Here is a 16,492-nt window from a genome sequence, read left to right as displayed (position 1 = left end):
GTACCTTCAAACCCTAAAACAGTCTCAGACATTTGATTCCTGATCATAACAGAATCAACATTTCCCATTCTCTCCCCCTTGCTTCTACTTCCACATCACGTTCAGTTTGGCGCTGCTCTTGGCCTTTCCCATGGCGAAGGTAACCGTCCCGCTCATGTCTGGTCTGGTCTGTTTCAGGTTCAGTTTGTGGACGGTTCCATGGTTCTCTAAGCGGACATCAGGGCTGGACTGGATGGTCTCTCCGTTCAGAGTCCAGACTGGGGGCCTGCTGATGGCCACGGACACCTCACACTGGAAACAGGCCTGGTCAGGAGCTGTCACCGCCACATCCTCCAGCTCTGTCTCTATCACCAGGGACTGGGCTGGAGAGGCAAGGGGATGGAGGGTTAAAAGAGATGGGTCACTTTTTCCACAGGAACATCATTCTACGTGTGTGAGGGAGAGAGAGAAATGTGAAACGGGTAAAGTGAGTGATTGAGAGGAATAAGGTGACAGAGGGACATGTCAAAAAACAGCAACAATATGTCAATACGGACATATTGTTTTACAAGAAACCACAATCCACTCACCTTCCACCAGGAGTTGGGCTGTGGAGGTGTGCTCCCCAACCTCTATACTATAGGTACCCTCATCCTCTACAGTTGCCTCGTGGATGGTCAATTTATGGTAGCAGCCGTCACTGTGGATCTCTAGCCTATCAGAAGACACCAGCTCTGCCTTGCCTCTGTACCATGTGAGTTCACAGCGCGGCGTGGACACGGTGCAGTCCAGAATCACGCGGTGCTTCTCCAGAGCCGTGCGGTCTCTCAGAGGCTTCACGATAGACACGGGGGCCTCTGTGAAAAAATATAAGAGAAGTGCAGATATTTCAGTGAAGAGAACTGATTTGAGGCCAGATCATGGACACAGGGAGTTCTGTCACCCACAACAGAGGTTTGGGTTTCTGTCTGCTTATAAGAACTGATGTCAGATCAGCTGGAATATCACACAGAGATAGGTGAGGTAGACCTGCAGCCCGGTAGGTAAAGCCCTACCTTCCACCTCTAGGTAGGCTGTTGATTCTGTCTGTTTGGTCACAAAGCGGATCTCCCCAGAATCCTCAGCTTTAACGCTGCACATGAGAAGGAAGTGTTTGGTCCCTGAAGGAATAAACACAGACATGGAATTTCAATGTTTATTCTATTATTTATTTGACCTTTACTTTACCAGGTATGTCAATTAAGAACAAATGATTCACCGCAATCATGAAGTTTAACGGTTTGCTGGATTAACTGATTGATTGACTGGTGTATCACTAACCCTCTGTGCGTATCTTGATGGTGCTAGTGGGTCGTATCTTGTGTCCATCCTTGTACCACTCCCCGGTCACGTCCTCCATGGACACCTCACACATGAACACAGCATTCTGGTCCTCCTGGACATACAGGTCCTCCAGCCCATGTAGCACCTCCAGTTCAGGCTCTGTGGAGGGAGATTGAAAGATTGGTTCAACACATTGGAACATTGGTACGTAGTAACAGTGTGCAAACGTAACCGTGCCAACAATGGAAGAGCATTAGTCAGGCAGCCATGACCTCTAGGTGGCAGTAGCACGCAGTACAAGGTTGGCTGTGTTGGCCTGTTTCAGCCTTCCTGTCACTATAACTGAACACTAGAGGTCAATGAAGAGTACCGTACTGAGATGTTTTACATGCACTTGGAATGAAGACCGTTCTGCAGTGATTTGATAAGGAGAGTGTACAGTATATTACCATAGACCTCCAGGTTACAGGATGTATTGACGTCTCCTACGTCACAGGTGTAGGTGCCTGCATCAGAGAGGCTACACTGCAGCAGCTGACAGAACCTCTTCCTCCCCATGGAGTAAATACGGTACTGGGTCTTCCCTGGCTTCAGCTCTGTCCCATTCTACAGTCAAGAAGAAAGACAGGGGACCAACATTATTACCGTATTCTCAGGGATAGACAACACACATGTAATGAGATCAAACTGTTTACTTCCTGTCTGTGCCTTTTCTACATTACATGGTAATACACTACTGACACAAATACGGCAGGTCTATTGGTTGTATATCTATTACCTTCAGCCACTTGACCTCCACGTTCTGTCTGGACAGCTCACACTCCAATGTGGCAGGAGAGCCCTGCTCCAGTCTCATGTCTATCAGCTTCTTCATGATAGTCACTGGAGTCTCTGGGAAAGAACAACAACATGGAAGAAATGTTAAGAAATTATCTATACTATAACATCCAATCCAGCCACAGCTCTCCAGGGTTAAATATCCCTGTATTAAATAACTAGATATTCATGATGATGTTCTCGACCCTCAACCCTCTCCCTCCCTCTCTATCTCTGTACCACAAACGCTGTCTCGGCCTCTGAATGATCGGCTATGAATAGACAACTGGCATTTACTCCTGAGGTGCTGAACTGTTGCACCCTCTACATTACAACCACTGTGATTATTATTTGACCCTGCTGGTCATCTATGAACGTTTGAACATCTTGAAGAACGATCTGGCCTTAATGGCCATGTACTCTTATAATCTCCACCCGGCACAGCCAGAAGAGGACTGGCCACCCCTCAGAGCCTGGTTCCTCTCTAGGTTTTTCCTAGGTTCCTACCTTTCTAGGGAGTTTTTCCTAGCCACCGTGCTTCTACATCTGCATTGCTTCCTGTTTGGGGTTTTAGGTTCGGTTTCTGTACAGCACTTTGTGACATCTGCTGATGTAAAAAGGGCTTTATAAATACAGTTGATTGATTATTGATGATGATGATGATACCTCACCCTTGACAGTGAGCCTGGCAGAGGTCCGGACTCCCTCCGCAGAGAAGACGATGGTGCCCGTGTCCTCCAGGGTAAGGTTGGACAGGGTGAGGCCGTGGACCAGCCCGTTGCAGCTTACCCGCCAGTGGTTGCTGGGTTTGACCCGGATGCCGTCCTTCTGCCAGACGCCCTCCACGCCAGTGTGAGACAGCTCCACCTCGAAGGAGGCCGTCTCCCGCTCAAACGTGTCCGTCTCCGCTAGACCCTTACGGATGGCGATCTTACGGGCTGTAGAGGTAGAGACATTGACAGATGGTTAAAATATAACACACCTAAAGCCAGGAGACATTTTTGCCACAGCATCACTCTATAGTCTATAGGTTATTATTGTAAGATGATATACCAACATTTCATCCATCTCTCACCCACAGGGCTTTACCCATTGTTATTTTAGTGCCTGACGGCTGGCGGCACCATACATGATAGTGTTGGCCAACATTCATTGTAGCTGTTGTTGACAGCTACTATATATAAAGACACAGTAAATTCAGTTGCAAATAGAATCCAGGACTCAAGCTGTTGTTTTATTAGCTAAGCATAACAGGACACTGCCATAGTGTTGAAGACTTTGGTTCATTACTCTAACTGATGAAATCCTATTCATATCAATAATAATAAACTGGGTGGTTTCGAGTCCTGAATGCTAATTGGCTGACAGCCGTGGTATATCAGACCATATACCATGGGTATGACAAAACATTTATTTTTACTGCTTAGTTACGTTGGTAACCAGTTTATAATAGCAATAAGGCACCTCGGGGGTTTGTGGTAAATGACTAATATTATTGAAGACTTTGGTGAATATAAATGACCAATATACCACAGCTAAGGGCTGTATCTGATGAAATCCTATCATTATCAATCAGTATGACATGGTGTTTGGACATTGTCTTACGCTCCACGTTGAGTTTGACCTGCGTGCGGTCGTGTAGGGTTTCACAGCGGTAGGTTCCGCGGTCAGAGAGGTTGAGGTTGCAGATGGTCAGGCTGCGTTTGCGTCCGCTCTGGCCCAGGGTGTGTCGGGGTCCTGGCTGGATGACCACACCCTGCCTCATCCACTGGACCTCGCCCGTGTCCAGACTGACCTCTGTTTCCATGGTAGCGTCTCCGTACTCCTCGGCCATCACCGCCTCCATCTTCTTAGTGAAGGTCACCTGAGCTTCTGGATAACGCCGGAAGGACAAAACATGACTGTTAAAGGGATGGTTGACTAAGAATACACATTTGTATGGTAATTCACTTACTTAGGCTTTGTTTAAGTTATTTATGTAGGTATGTTGACTGAGAACACTTTCTCATTTACAGAAACAACCTTGTGAGAGTCGCCTGCTCCCATCTGACACTCAGGTCAAGCTAAACAAGTGCATCTCAAGTATTTGAAAGTATTTGCCATATATATTTGACCCAGGTCTGCTGCGGACTCACCCTGCACTTTGAGGGTGGCCTTGGACACGTTCCCCTCAGCCTCCACTGTGATCTTAGAGGAGTCCAGGACCTGACAGCTCTTGATCACCATGGTGTGACACAGGCCGTTCTGCGTCGCCTGGAAACGGGCACCCATGACGACGAGCTCGCCGTCCATCCCCCACACCAGCTGCACGTCCTCTGGCGACACCACGCACTTGAAGGTGGCGTCCTCTCCCTCTAACACCATGGTGTTGTGGAGCTCTGTCAAGAACTCTACCACGCGGGGCACTGGGGGGAGGAGGGGAAAGGGAGAGAAGGAAAGAAAAACTAATGAAGGGCTCAAAGGTTTGTTGATTCATTTAATTAGGGGTATTAATTCTGGGCTGGAACCACAACCTGCACCCATTTAGAGGGCTGTACTACTTACTCTCGACTCTGAGCCTGGCGGCGGTGCGGTCGTCCTTGGACTCGCAGGCGTACTCCCCCGTGTCCTCCCTGGTCAGCCTGTGGATGGTCAGGCTGCGTTCCACGCCGTCGGCCCGGATAGTGAACCTCCGGCTGGGGACAATCTCCACGCCGTCCTTCAGCCACTGGACATCCGCCTTGGGCTTACACACCTCACAGCGTATGGTCACCATGCCGTCCGCATGGGCCACGGTGTCGTGGAGCGGCTTGGCAAACTTCACCCTCATCTCTGAGACCACAAGTGAGAGAGAGCTGTTAAGATTGGTGATACCTTCTATCGCCCTCCGAAACCCCATTCATACTGCATTCTTTCAACCCCACGGTGCTTTACAAGACTTTAGTCATTCACAACAGCTTGTCATTCACAACAGCATTTTTCTGTCACCTTTTCTTATTGGGATTTGGCTTATAACATCATATTAATCTCTGTTGGTTAAAGAAACACAGTGCTCCCCCCTGATCTACAGCTACTATATAATTAGATAAAGACAGAATGGGAACATGGAAGTTAAAAACCTTTGACTAGCAGACTGAAATGCATCTCGTCTGTGTTGGCGTCTACTGTGTACTCTCCGCTGTCCGACCGTCTCAGCGGGTCAATGGTGAGGAACCGGTTGGCGCCGTCGACCCCCGTGTGGAAGCGGTCCCCTATGACGGGCGTCCAGTCCTTGAGCCAGCGAACGGGAGCGTTCTCCTTAGACACGACCCCCATCAGCGTCACGCTCTCTGCCTCGTAACCCGTGATGATGTTCACTGCCTTTTTGTCTACGAAGATGACGGGGGAGTCTGGGACAGAGAGAGAGGGAGAGAGAATAAAGAATGAGGTGTAAAAGGTTCACACCCTGTAGTATATAGTATACATTTTAAAGTTAAAGTTCATTCCACTGTAGACAGGGTCTCGTTTTGACTTAAGTTGATCACTCTTTTGTTGCTGAGAATTTTCCTGCACAAAAGGTTTCTAAAGTGTGTAATTTCCACTTTAAAATGTCAGAATTGATTTCCACGAATGAAAAATGTATCAACTCCTACAAAAAAATAATAATAGTTATAATCCACATCATTCACATTTCCTGTTTCTGCAGGATTATTTTCCTGTTGTAGCGAACTGGCTCAAACTAAGATCCTACATCTGTAAGACTGTAAACACCCTTTTGTCCATATAGCCAAGCCAATTACCTTGGATCTTCACCATGGTGACCATCTTGTCATCGATAGCATCACACATGTACTTCCCAGAGTCGGAGGGCAGGATGTCAGAGAGGATGAGTTTCCTCAGCGTGCCGTAGCTCTCGATGTAGGTCCGGTCATCGCTAGTCAGCTGTCTGTCGTTACAGTACCACTGGACAGGGGCATTGGCCCGGGACACCTCACAGGCCAGGATCAGGTCGTCCCCGGCAACCATCTCCTGGTAGTCTGCGTCCTCAGAGTTCCCCAGGATGGTCACTGGAGGCTCTGGAGAAGGAGGAAGAGACTTACGTTTTTTTGTTGATTTAAATCAGATGCAGTTTTCATAGGTATTATCAATATGTTAACAGATCCACCTTGCCCTCTGAAAGGCTAGGAGGAATTATTTTCACCATAGTGCTTAGTTTTACACCTATCCGATCCTCTAAGATCTCTACAAGTACATAGGGGTAAGGGGTAGGGGATGAGAGGTAGAGGTATGGGGTAAGGGTTAGGGGATAGCAGATAGGACTTGATTTGTGATTAAGTGATTCTTTACCTTGCACAGTGACATGGAAGGTGATGTTGTCATCTCCAGCATCAAGGAAGTAGTCTCCGCAATCTTCCAGCTCAGCGTTAAGGATCACCAGGGAGCGGAACGCCCCTTCTTCCTCCTCACAGAACCTCTCGTCCTCGTTTAACCGGCGGCCATCTTTGTACCACTTAGCGACGGCATTGGCCCTGGAGAGTTCACACTCCAACTCGATGTCATTAGAGGGCAGGGACTTGACCTCTGTCTTGACTTCTGACCTATTCACGATCTTCACTGGGGGCTCTGGAGGGAGAATGTTCACATTTGGAGAGTGAATTCCATTTGAATTCAGTCAATTTAGGACATGAAATCCTCACTTCTTCATATATTTTTAAATTTTTGCATTAGTATTTTTATAATCTCCTGATTGAATTCAAATGGAATTTTGTGAAAACAAAGTACCATTCACCTCCAACCATCTCTTACCTGACACCTTGACCTGGAAGTCGATGAGGTCATCTGAGGCAAGACAGGTGTATTTCCCAGAGTCCCCCGGGGCGGGCGTGCGGATGGTGAGGCGGCGGATGAGTCCATCCTCAGTGATGGTGACATCACTGCTCTCCTCCACCTCTCCTCCATCCTTCATCCAGATCACCTCAGCGTTGAACCGTGACACCTCGATCTCCAGGACGATGGGGTCTCCAGAGAAACAGTCCATTACGTCAGACATTGTTTCAGAGCGCGCCAGCTTCACAGGAGGCTCTGAGAAGAGGGGATTTATATGGTTCATTTCTATTCTTTGAACAGAATATTGCAATATGGGAAATTAGCAGACAGCAGAAAGCAATACATCAAAACAGCATAATATAGATACCTAAAATCTAACTTATTTATAAGAAATCATAGTGAACAGTTATATTAATAATATTATGTATGTCCATTCATCTCACATAGTTGAAAAATACAAAATCAAAGATTGAAATACTTGACCCTGACATAACTAAACCTCTTACGCTGAACAGAGTTAGTTCACTGACCACATACCTGTAATAGTGACCAGCCATGTGACCGAGTCATCCTCTGTGTCACACACATACTCTCCTGTGTCCTCCACAGTGGTCGTGGGGATGACCAGTGTCCTGTGGGCTCCCTGGACCTCCAGGATGAGAGAGGCACTCTCCTCCACCTCCAGCCCGTCTCGGTACCACCGTACCTGGGCATCAGGCTGGGAGATCTCACAGCTGAGCTCCAGCCTCTCAGAGGTCGGGCTGGTCAGCTCCAGCTCAGACTCAGTGGGGGAGACGATTCGCACCGGAAGCTCTGAGAAAGGGAGAACAACTTGCATTTAAAAGGAAGAGATTAAAAAATATATATATATTTAAATAGAAGTTTGGATATGAAATAGTCTGACATAAGATTAAATTGTGTAATAGTGTACAAAAGGTAAATTAAATAGTTGTCTTCTGATAAGGGGGATTGGTTTGGTAGGAGACCCCAAAAAATGAAACGATTACACTACCACTCAGAACAAATGAACCAGGAATGGAACCTTGGAGTATCTTACCTGTGATGGTGACCTGGAAGAACACAGAGTCTCCATCCGTGTCGCAGACGTACTCTCCGGAATCTTCTGCCGAGCCGCAGAGGACGGTCAGCCTCCTGTACGGTCCCTCGGACGTCAGCTGGACGTTCTCCATCTCCAGGACCTGAAGGCCGTCCTTAAACCAGTGGACCTCACCGCTGGAGCGGGACAGCTCACACTGCAGCACCACCTGCTCAGAGATATGACCCTCCATAACCACGTCCTCCTTGGGCTCCACGATCATCACTGGAGGCTCTTGGTTTCAACAAGGGAAAAGGAGCATATGAATGAGCATATTCTACCACCAGGATAGGAGAATTGAGGTTTGCATCATCATCAAAGTCTCATCTTTGCTCAACACAATGGAGTCAACTTCACCGGTAACATGACATGAAATGTAGGCTAGTGTACAGTACATACCTTTGATGTTGACAATGAATGAGAGGCTGTTGTCTCCTGATTGACAGCTGTAGGTTCCTGCGTCTGAGGTCTCAGCACAACGGATGATCAGTCTCCTCAGGGTGCCCTCTGTTTGTATGGTGATGTTATCACTGGCCTGGACCTCAATCCCATCCTTATACCTGGAGGAAGGTCATGACGGACAGGACAATGAACCTTCAGTATTCTTGATTAGTTGAATCAGGTGTGATGGTGCTTGGCTGGAACAAAAGCCTGAACCCAACTGGCCAACACGGCTCTCGCAATTGTTGAAACTTCATAATAAGCCTACTTATATTTTTTACAGTCTGAACATGATCAGATCCCACTAAATGAACGATAGTCTAAGCAGAAATGGCATCCAGGATAATGACATCCAGTTTGTGTTTCCTAGCGGTGTGTATGTTAGTTGTGTACCAGGTAGCGTTGGCGTCCTCTCTGGAAACCTCACAGGTGAGAACCACAGGATCCAGCTCCATGGCAGACTTCTGGAGCTCCTCCTCAGGGACCTCACTGAACTGCACAGGGGGACCTGGTGGGAGAGGGGGAGAGGGAGGTTGGATGGTTGTGGTTAGAGTTAGCGTTTGGTTGTGGTTTGGAGGAGGAGGCTTGCTGGGTTGGAGGGGTTGGAGTGAGTAGTGGAGTATTTGTTACAGAGTGATCAAACTAAGCATGCTCTTCAAGAGGTTTGTTCAGATACATATCAAAAAGATCAGGACAGTGAGTGAGAGGAAGGAAATGGGGGTGAAAAACAGGTTAGAGAAGACTAAGACTAAGATTTTTATGAATAATGACTAAAATATGTATACATTTGACTTAGAAATATAACTAAACAGAATACTACTATATTACTGTATGGATGAATGAATCTTATTATAATCATAATGCTGAATATAATCTGTTCCTTGTTAGAAAGAATGGAGTTATCTTCAGACAGGCTGGAATGATGCGTTCCTTACAGGAAATTCTGTCTCTACCCAGGGAGGGGAGAGACCTTGGGTTGGTTGCAGGTTGTTTAACAGGTGGCAGACAGTAATGTGAGAATGCTAACTGTACTGCCATTGTATCCGAGAGGAGGAAGGACATTTTAAAACCTATGACATCATTATTATTATATAACCTGATGTAAATTGTACTATGATCAGTACTCTCGAGAATAAACGCTATTGATTGATTGATTTTGAGACTGGTTTCTGTCCATTTTATGCTAATAAGTATCTTACAAATTCTTATGTATGGGCAGAGTGTTTTAATTGAATTGGTTGCTAACATATAGGAATTAAATTCCTTTAACAATTTTCAAACTTGCATTCGTTTTAGAACAGAAGCCACCACACTGGGTTACAGGACCAAGAGAATCCTGTCAATAACAACAACAACAACAACAACAACAACAACAGAAGATGACTTGCCAGCACAGAGGAAGTACAACACAGTATTAGGATTCCCTCAGAGAAAACACAGAACAACGATCTCCGTTGTTCACCTTTGACCTCCCCCTGAAACACACTGACATCATCAGCTGTCGGACACATGTAAACGCCCGAGTGGGAGAAGTCAGGCGATTGGATAATCAGCATCCTTGTATGCCCATCCTCCTGAAAGTCTACACCAGGCAGGTTGAAGATCTGCTCGCCATCTTTGTACCGGTAGACCTGGGCATACGGGTCTGATAGGTCACAGTGGAGAACGATGGGCTCGCCAGCCTCAGCGGCATTGGTCCTCTCCTCTTCAGGGAGGTGGGAGAACATGGCTCCCGCAGCTAGGAGTGTTATGGGTGATTGGTTAAGGTGGCAGATATGGGATGCTCAGTTAGCTTGGGTGATCGTCAGCGTGAATCAGTATGACATCATGGCTGATGGTTGAATAAATTCATGTGAAATTGTGAATTCAAAGAGATGGTCAAATTCTGAAAAACCTCCAGTATAGAAAGTTGATGTTTATATGGAAAATGGAACATTTCTGGTTGAGAGTGCATGTTAATGATCTCCATGACGACCAAACATGACATACAGCAACTCACCTTCAACCTCCACGTTGAATTTGATGACATCACCCATCGTCTCGCATGTGTACACGCCAGAGTCGGTGAACTCAGCCGATTGGATAACGATCCTCCTCATGTTGTCTTCTGATTGGATGTTGAGGCCGTCTGTCACCTGTAGCTCCACCCCATCCTTGAACCAGCCCACCCTGGCTGAGGGGTGGGACACCTCACAGTACAGGACCACAGGGTTACCAGTCTCCACCCTCTTGTTACTGTCTGACTCTGACATTGGGCTGAACTTCACCACCGCAGCTGGAATGGAATCATTACCAAAAGATATGTACAAGCAGTATTCAGTATTCTAATATCATGCAATTGCATATCATTACAGTACAAACAAGCCTAATGTAAATGTTAAAACAGTCCTTGTTATAAGGCCTCCTCAATACAGATTGTCTAGCTTGACGCCATTATCATGTTATTTCTCTTTACACTCCACCGTTCTCCAACACCTACCTTGAACCTTGAGAACCGCTGAGTCTCTGACTCCGTTGGCGATGAAGGTGACCTCTGCCTCGTGGTCTTCCACCTTGGTGCTGTGGATTACCAGGGAGTGCTGTGTCTTGGCCTGTTGGATAGAGTAGTGTTGGGTATCCTGTAGCTGGGTGCTGTTCAGGAACCAGGTGCCCGTCACCATCACTGACAGATCGATGGAGAACAGGGCGTCCTCCCCCTCCGTCACCTCACAGCCCCGGAGAGGGGTCCTGATCTTGGGACCTGGCACTGAGAGGTGAGAGTTCAAAACTAGTGACATCCAATGAATTTCCATAGCTGCAGGGTACACAAATACCCTAGTGCATGACAGCCTTTCATCCCTGATCACATCAACATGGTTTCTCTCCAATTCAGCACTCACCAAGATGGACGACTTTAGGGAACTCCACGTGTCCACTACGACCATACTTATTGATGCAGCAGACGCGGAAGCGGTAATCGCCCTCGCACGGCACGCTGTCGCCCATGACCTCTGCGGAGGTCGCCATGTCGGAGGTCGCACACCTCAGCCACTCCTGTGATCCCACTTCCTGTCTCTCCAGGACATAGACGGAGCGCGTGGTGGTCTGGCTGGTGGGGGCCGGCTCCCAGGAGAGGAGCACGCTGTTGGGCCTGTCCACATCCATCTCCACCCCCACTGGACAGATGGGAGGGCTGTGTCTGGCAGCTGTGGAGAAAACCGAAACAGGGGGAAAGGTAAAAAGTAGGTGAGCAACGGTTACCGTAATGCTTGTAGCCTGTCGTACGTTTGTTAGTCTCTAGCAGCTACATTAGGATATGTTGCACAGTATAGCTGGAGTTTTCACCATACTGCCGTTCTAGTCCTTTCGGATCTACATGGGTAAATCCCCCAAAAAGTTAACTGTAAACTGTGTACGTGATGATAAACGTTGATTTGATTTGGAAAGTCCCTAAGTAAGGGGCCATGGGTCACTTTGGTCGACATCCACCTTACCTTTGACTCTGAGCCGGGATGTGGTCTTGGATCTTCCCACAACGAAGGTCACGACCCCAGTGTCCCCGTGGCAGACGTTGACGAACACCAGGATGTGGGTTTTACCAAAGGACTTGAGGATAGTCTGGTGGCTCTCGCGTAGCTTCAGGCCATCTTTGAACCAGTGGACATCCATGTTCTCCTCCTCTACCTCCACACAGAACACTGCGTTCTCCCCCTCCAACACGTCTAGTTTTCGAGGAAGTTTTTTAACAATTGTGCCTGTGGGTGAGAAAGAGAGTTGAGGGTCATGTACTGTATGGCTGTATATCCTGGAGAAAAATCATTGGGTTTATAGAAAATAATTTCAAAACATAAAAAAAAACAAAAAAAACTTTTTTTTCAATAGTTCTGATGCTCAAAAATGTCTTTCCTAGACTGTATTAAATGAGTGAATGATACACTGCCATACTTCTTCCATACTATAAGACGCCTACCTACCTTTGACGGCCAGCTCAGCGATACTCTTCCCTCCATCAGGCATCTCACAGAGATAGACCCCATCGTCGTCTGCTCCTACATCTCGGATAGTGAGCCTGCGCCTGGTTCCTTTCTGCTCTATGCCGTATTTACCTCCTGGCTGCAGTCTCTGGTCCTCCAGGTACCAGGCAGTAGGGATGCCCTCATTAGGTACCTCACACTCCAACACAGCCATGCCTCTCTCTTTCACCTCCACGTCTTGCAGTGACCGCCTGAACCGCACCGCTGGAGCTGCACACGGGTGGAAAGGGAGGTAGTTGTGGATTGGTTTATACACTGTCTGGAAAACATATTGCGCTATGTCTCTGTGTAGTATTTTTTCAGTGCTTTAGGCACATTTTAGGTTGTTTTTACAATGCTTTACACACATTTTAGGTTGTTTTTACAGTGCTTTAGGCACATTTTAGGTTGTTTTTACAATGCTTTACACACATTTTAGGTTGTTTTTACAGTGCTTTACACACATTTTAGGTTGTTTTTACAGTGCTATAGGCACATTTTAGGTTGTTTTTACAGTGCTATAGGCACATTTTAGGTTGTTTTTACAGTGCTTTAGGCACATTTTAGGTTGTTTTTACAGTGCTTTAGGTACATTTTAGATTGTTTTTACAGTGCTTTAGGCACATTTTAGGTTGTTTTTACAGTGCTTTAGGCACATTTTAGGTTGTTTTTACAGTGCTTTAGGTACATTTTAGATTGTTTTTACAGTGCTTTACGCACATTTTAGGTTATTCCAGTCATTGGTTGACAAGGTATAACACATTTCCTGAGCTCATGAGCACATTTCATGAGCACATTTCATGACTTATGCTATGATTGACTGCAGGATTTCAACAAACAGTAATTTCAACTACATTTCAAGTAAACTTTTAGGGTTATTTCTACCAATCTATCGACATTGCTGTGGACTTTGGCCATGGTCAACATGGTCAACATGGTTAACAACACAGCAGAAAATCTGTATTCAGGACACATACAGGACACATACCTCAACTCATGATTCAGTCTCTAAATATAGGGACACACGGAGGCAGTGGGGTGGGCAGGGGAGACATGCAGGAGGTAGGGAGAGAAGGAAAGCCAGGGGGAGAGGGGAAGAAGGGAAGCTAGGGGAAAGAGACTGGGGGGAGGTAGGGACACACAGAGGCATTGGGGTGGGCAGGGGAGACATGCAGGAGGTAGGGGGAGAAGGGAAGCTAGGGGGAGAGGGGAAGAGACTAAGGGGGAGGTAAGGGTAGGAAGAGGGAGGTAGGGTTAGGAAGACTCGTGTTTATCTCCCCCTATCAAGACTCTATGGCAATAGCTCCCTGGTAGATTGGGGATGTGGATGCCTAGACGAGACAGATACCATTTAATTTACATAGCCAGCTGACTCAGTGTGCTGTGCTAGGGCTGGATCACCCTGGGATTATCCTATAATGATGACTAAACAATTACCAATTACGAGGGTGACTCAACTGGGATCTTTTAGCAATGCATGTCCACAATCTACTGAACTCTCTATAGAGCAATTAGTTGTGACAGCTGAAGATCTAACTCTCTCTCCATGGCATTTCTATGACGTAAGTAACATTGTGGCAAACCCTCATGCTAGATGAGGGTTTGCCATAATGTTATTCCTTCAAAATGATGATCAAATTAGGCAGGTGAGAGCATGCTTTCATCGTCTCAATCAAACCTGATTGTTGATCATCATGGCGAAGGAATTAATTAAGGAAAGAATGATGGTACAGACGTAGGATCTTAATTTCTTTAACCTTCATTTAACTAGGCAAGTCAGTTAAGAACAAATTCTTATTTACAATGACGGCCTAGGAACAGTGGGTTAACTGCCTTGTTCAGGGACAGAACGACAGATCTTTACCTTGTCAGCTCAGGGAATCGCTCTAGCAACCTTTCGGTTACTGGCCCAACGCACTAACCACTAGCCTACCTGCTGCCAAACTTTTGACCACCCTGTTGCAGGAGAACTTTCCAACAATGCAGGAAATTAAAAACTTGTAGTGTATTTGAGGTTTAAAAAAGCTTCTGAAGTTTGTAATTTCCACTTTGAAATTCAAGACTTGATTTTTCCTTATGAAAAATGGGTCATCCCCGACAAAAATGTCCATTAATTATAATCCACATAATAATTCACATGTCCTGTTGCTGCAGGATTATTTTCCTGCTGTAGCAAACTGGCTCAAATAAAGATCCTACATCTGTAAGAAAGAAAAGAAAAGAGAAGTCCTGAAACACTGCTAAAGCCCTACCTTTGACCGTCAGGTAAACTGAGCTGAGGGTGTGTCCCAGAGCGTTGGACGCAGCACACACGTACAGCCCTGTGTCCTGATGTTTACAGTACATCACTTTGAGCGTGTAGTAACCCTCTCTGTCCTCAAACAGAAGGTGACGCCTCCCAGCCTCTAGGGGCGCTCCGTCTTTCTTCCAGATGATCTCAGGCTTAGGTTTCCCTGTCACGAAGCAGCGGAACTTAGCATGTTTCCCTTCTGACACCGTAAATTTCTTCACATTGGCAGAGTTCAGATTGGGCTCGTCTGGCTGTCTCGACAAACCGTGTCTTCCCATCCTGTGCCTCATACTACGAGGTGATGTCTGCCCGTTGCTGTACCCATTTGACGTGGACGCCCCGCTCTCCTGCCGTTCCGGGACGAGCTCCACAAGCAGCACCGCGCCCGCCAGCGCCCCTCCCTGATTGTTATGGGCTCTGCAGGTGTAGACACCCCCGTCGGGCATCCGCGTCCGAAAGATCTTCAGCTGGAACCAGCCTCCGTCCTGGCTGCTGACGTTGAAGTGGGCGCTCTCGAAGATGTCGCTCAGCTTCTTCCCATCCTTCTCCCACACCACCTGGGGCAGAGGGTTGCCCGACAGCTTACAGGAGAAGGCTGCGTCCTCGCCCCGGTCCAGCCTCAAGGAGAGGGGCTTGATGAGGAAGTGAGGTCTGTCGTCTGACAGCAGGGGCTCCCCTTCATAGCGCTGCTTCTTTTTCTCCCGCTCACTCCCCTCTCCCTTTTCCTTCTCTACCTTTCCGCTCTGTTGGTCTACCTCTCCACTCTGTTGGTCTACCTCTCCGCTCTGTTGGTCTACCTCTCTGCTCTGTTGGTCTACCTCTCCGCTCTGTTGGTCTACCTCTCCGCTCTGTTGGTCTACCTCTCCGCTCTGTTGGTCTACCTCTCCGCTCTGTTGGTCTACCTCTCTGCTCTGTTGGTCTACCTCTCCATTCCTCTGCTCTACCTCTCCATTCTGTTGCCCTCCATACTCCCTGTTCTGTTTCCTTCTAAACTCCCCATTCCGTTGCCCCCCTAACTCTCCATTCTCCAGCCTGGTTTGCTGCACCCTATTGACCTCTGTCTGTTTCTGTACCCCTTCCCGCTCCTGACTGTTCCCCTCCACCTTCAGTGTGGCAGGGGCGCACGTCTCACCGACGGTGTTACTGGCCTTGCAGATATACTGGCCTGCGTCCTCCAGCCTGACCCCAGTGATGTGTAGGAAGTAGGCCTGGCCCTCCTCCGACAGCCTGTAGTGTCCCTCTGACAGGATCTGTACATTCTTCTTCTCCCAGACCACCTCAGGACGAGGGTCGCCACCGATCTTGCATTGCAGGACGGTGTCCGTGCCACACTGTGCCGCCACGGGGCGCGAGTAGCCCAGTACACGGGGGGCACCACCGAATATGTCCATGTTGGCTTCCTGCGTCTGTCTCAATCCCTTCTTCTCACTCTGATGGGCAAAACAAATGGGGTCCGTAGTAGAAGTATCTTGTTGATTGTGTCACACGGTTGTCTCTACTGCATATCAATCTGCAGAGAAGATATGAGTCGTAGTAAATTAATAATACAGTTACTACATAACTCTCACACTGTATCTAGTGATGTCTTTTATACGTAATTTAGCAATAAGGCCCGAGGGGGTGTGGTATATGGCTAATATACCACAGCTAAGGGCTGTTCTTACGCACGACGCAACGCGGAGTGTCTGGACACAGCCCTTAGCCGTGGTATATTAGCCATATATCACAAACCCCTGAGGTGCCTTATTGCTATTATAAACTGGTTACCAA

General features: G+C 47.4%; 1 protein-coding gene across 1 annotated transcript; it reads right to left on the bottom strand.

The window, feature by feature from the left end:
- Nucleotides 1–84: 84 nt before the first annotated feature.
- LOC120050836 (obscurin-like protein 1) lies at nucleotides 85–16,113 on the bottom strand. The gene is made up of 23 exons (XM_038997365.1): nucleotides 15,778–16,113; nucleotides 14,685–15,519; nucleotides 12,394–12,663; nucleotides 11,914–12,174; nucleotides 11,320–11,625; nucleotides 10,920–11,186; nucleotides 10,440–10,715; nucleotides 8,834–8,948; nucleotides 8,399–8,559; nucleotides 7,961–8,233; nucleotides 7,441–7,716; nucleotides 6,883–7,158; nucleotides 6,424–6,699; nucleotides 5,877–6,152; nucleotides 4,254–4,523; nucleotides 3,724–3,990; nucleotides 2,790–3,056; nucleotides 2,081–2,193; nucleotides 1,752–1,908; nucleotides 1,300–1,461; nucleotides 1,035–1,139; nucleotides 570–836; nucleotides 85–362 (listed from the first exon to the last, which is right to left on the bottom strand). The coding sequence occupies exons 1-23, from the start codon at nucleotides 16,111–16,113 to the stop codon at nucleotides 85–87; spliced, it is 6,090 nt and encodes a 2,029-aa protein (XP_038853293.1).
- Nucleotides 16,114–16,492: the final 379 nt, after the last annotated feature.

Source organism: Salvelinus namaycush, chromosome 7 (assembly GCF_016432855.1).
Source record: "Salvelinus namaycush isolate Seneca chromosome 7, SaNama_1.0, whole genome shotgun sequence".
NCBI classification, from domain to species: Eukaryota; Metazoa; Chordata; class Actinopteri; order Salmoniformes; family Salmonidae; genus Salvelinus; species Salvelinus namaycush.
The sequence above is the reverse complement of the archived record's forward strand: the minus strand, read 5'-3'. Positions and strand labels throughout refer to the sequence as shown.

Coding starts and splice junctions, on each gene's coding strand:
- LOC120050836 (XM_038997365.1), bottom strand. CDS start 16,113: ATGGACATATTCGGTGGTGCCCCCCGTGTACTGGGCTACTCGCGCCCC. Junction 8,949..10,439: donor ATTCAACGTGGAGGTTGAAG/GTGAGTTGCTGT, acceptor CTCTCCCACCAG/GTCCCCCTGTGCAGTTCAGT. Junction 1,462..1,751: donor CTGTAACCTGGAGGTCTATG/GTAATATACTGT, acceptor CTCCCTCCACAG/AGCCTGAACTGGAGGTGCTA.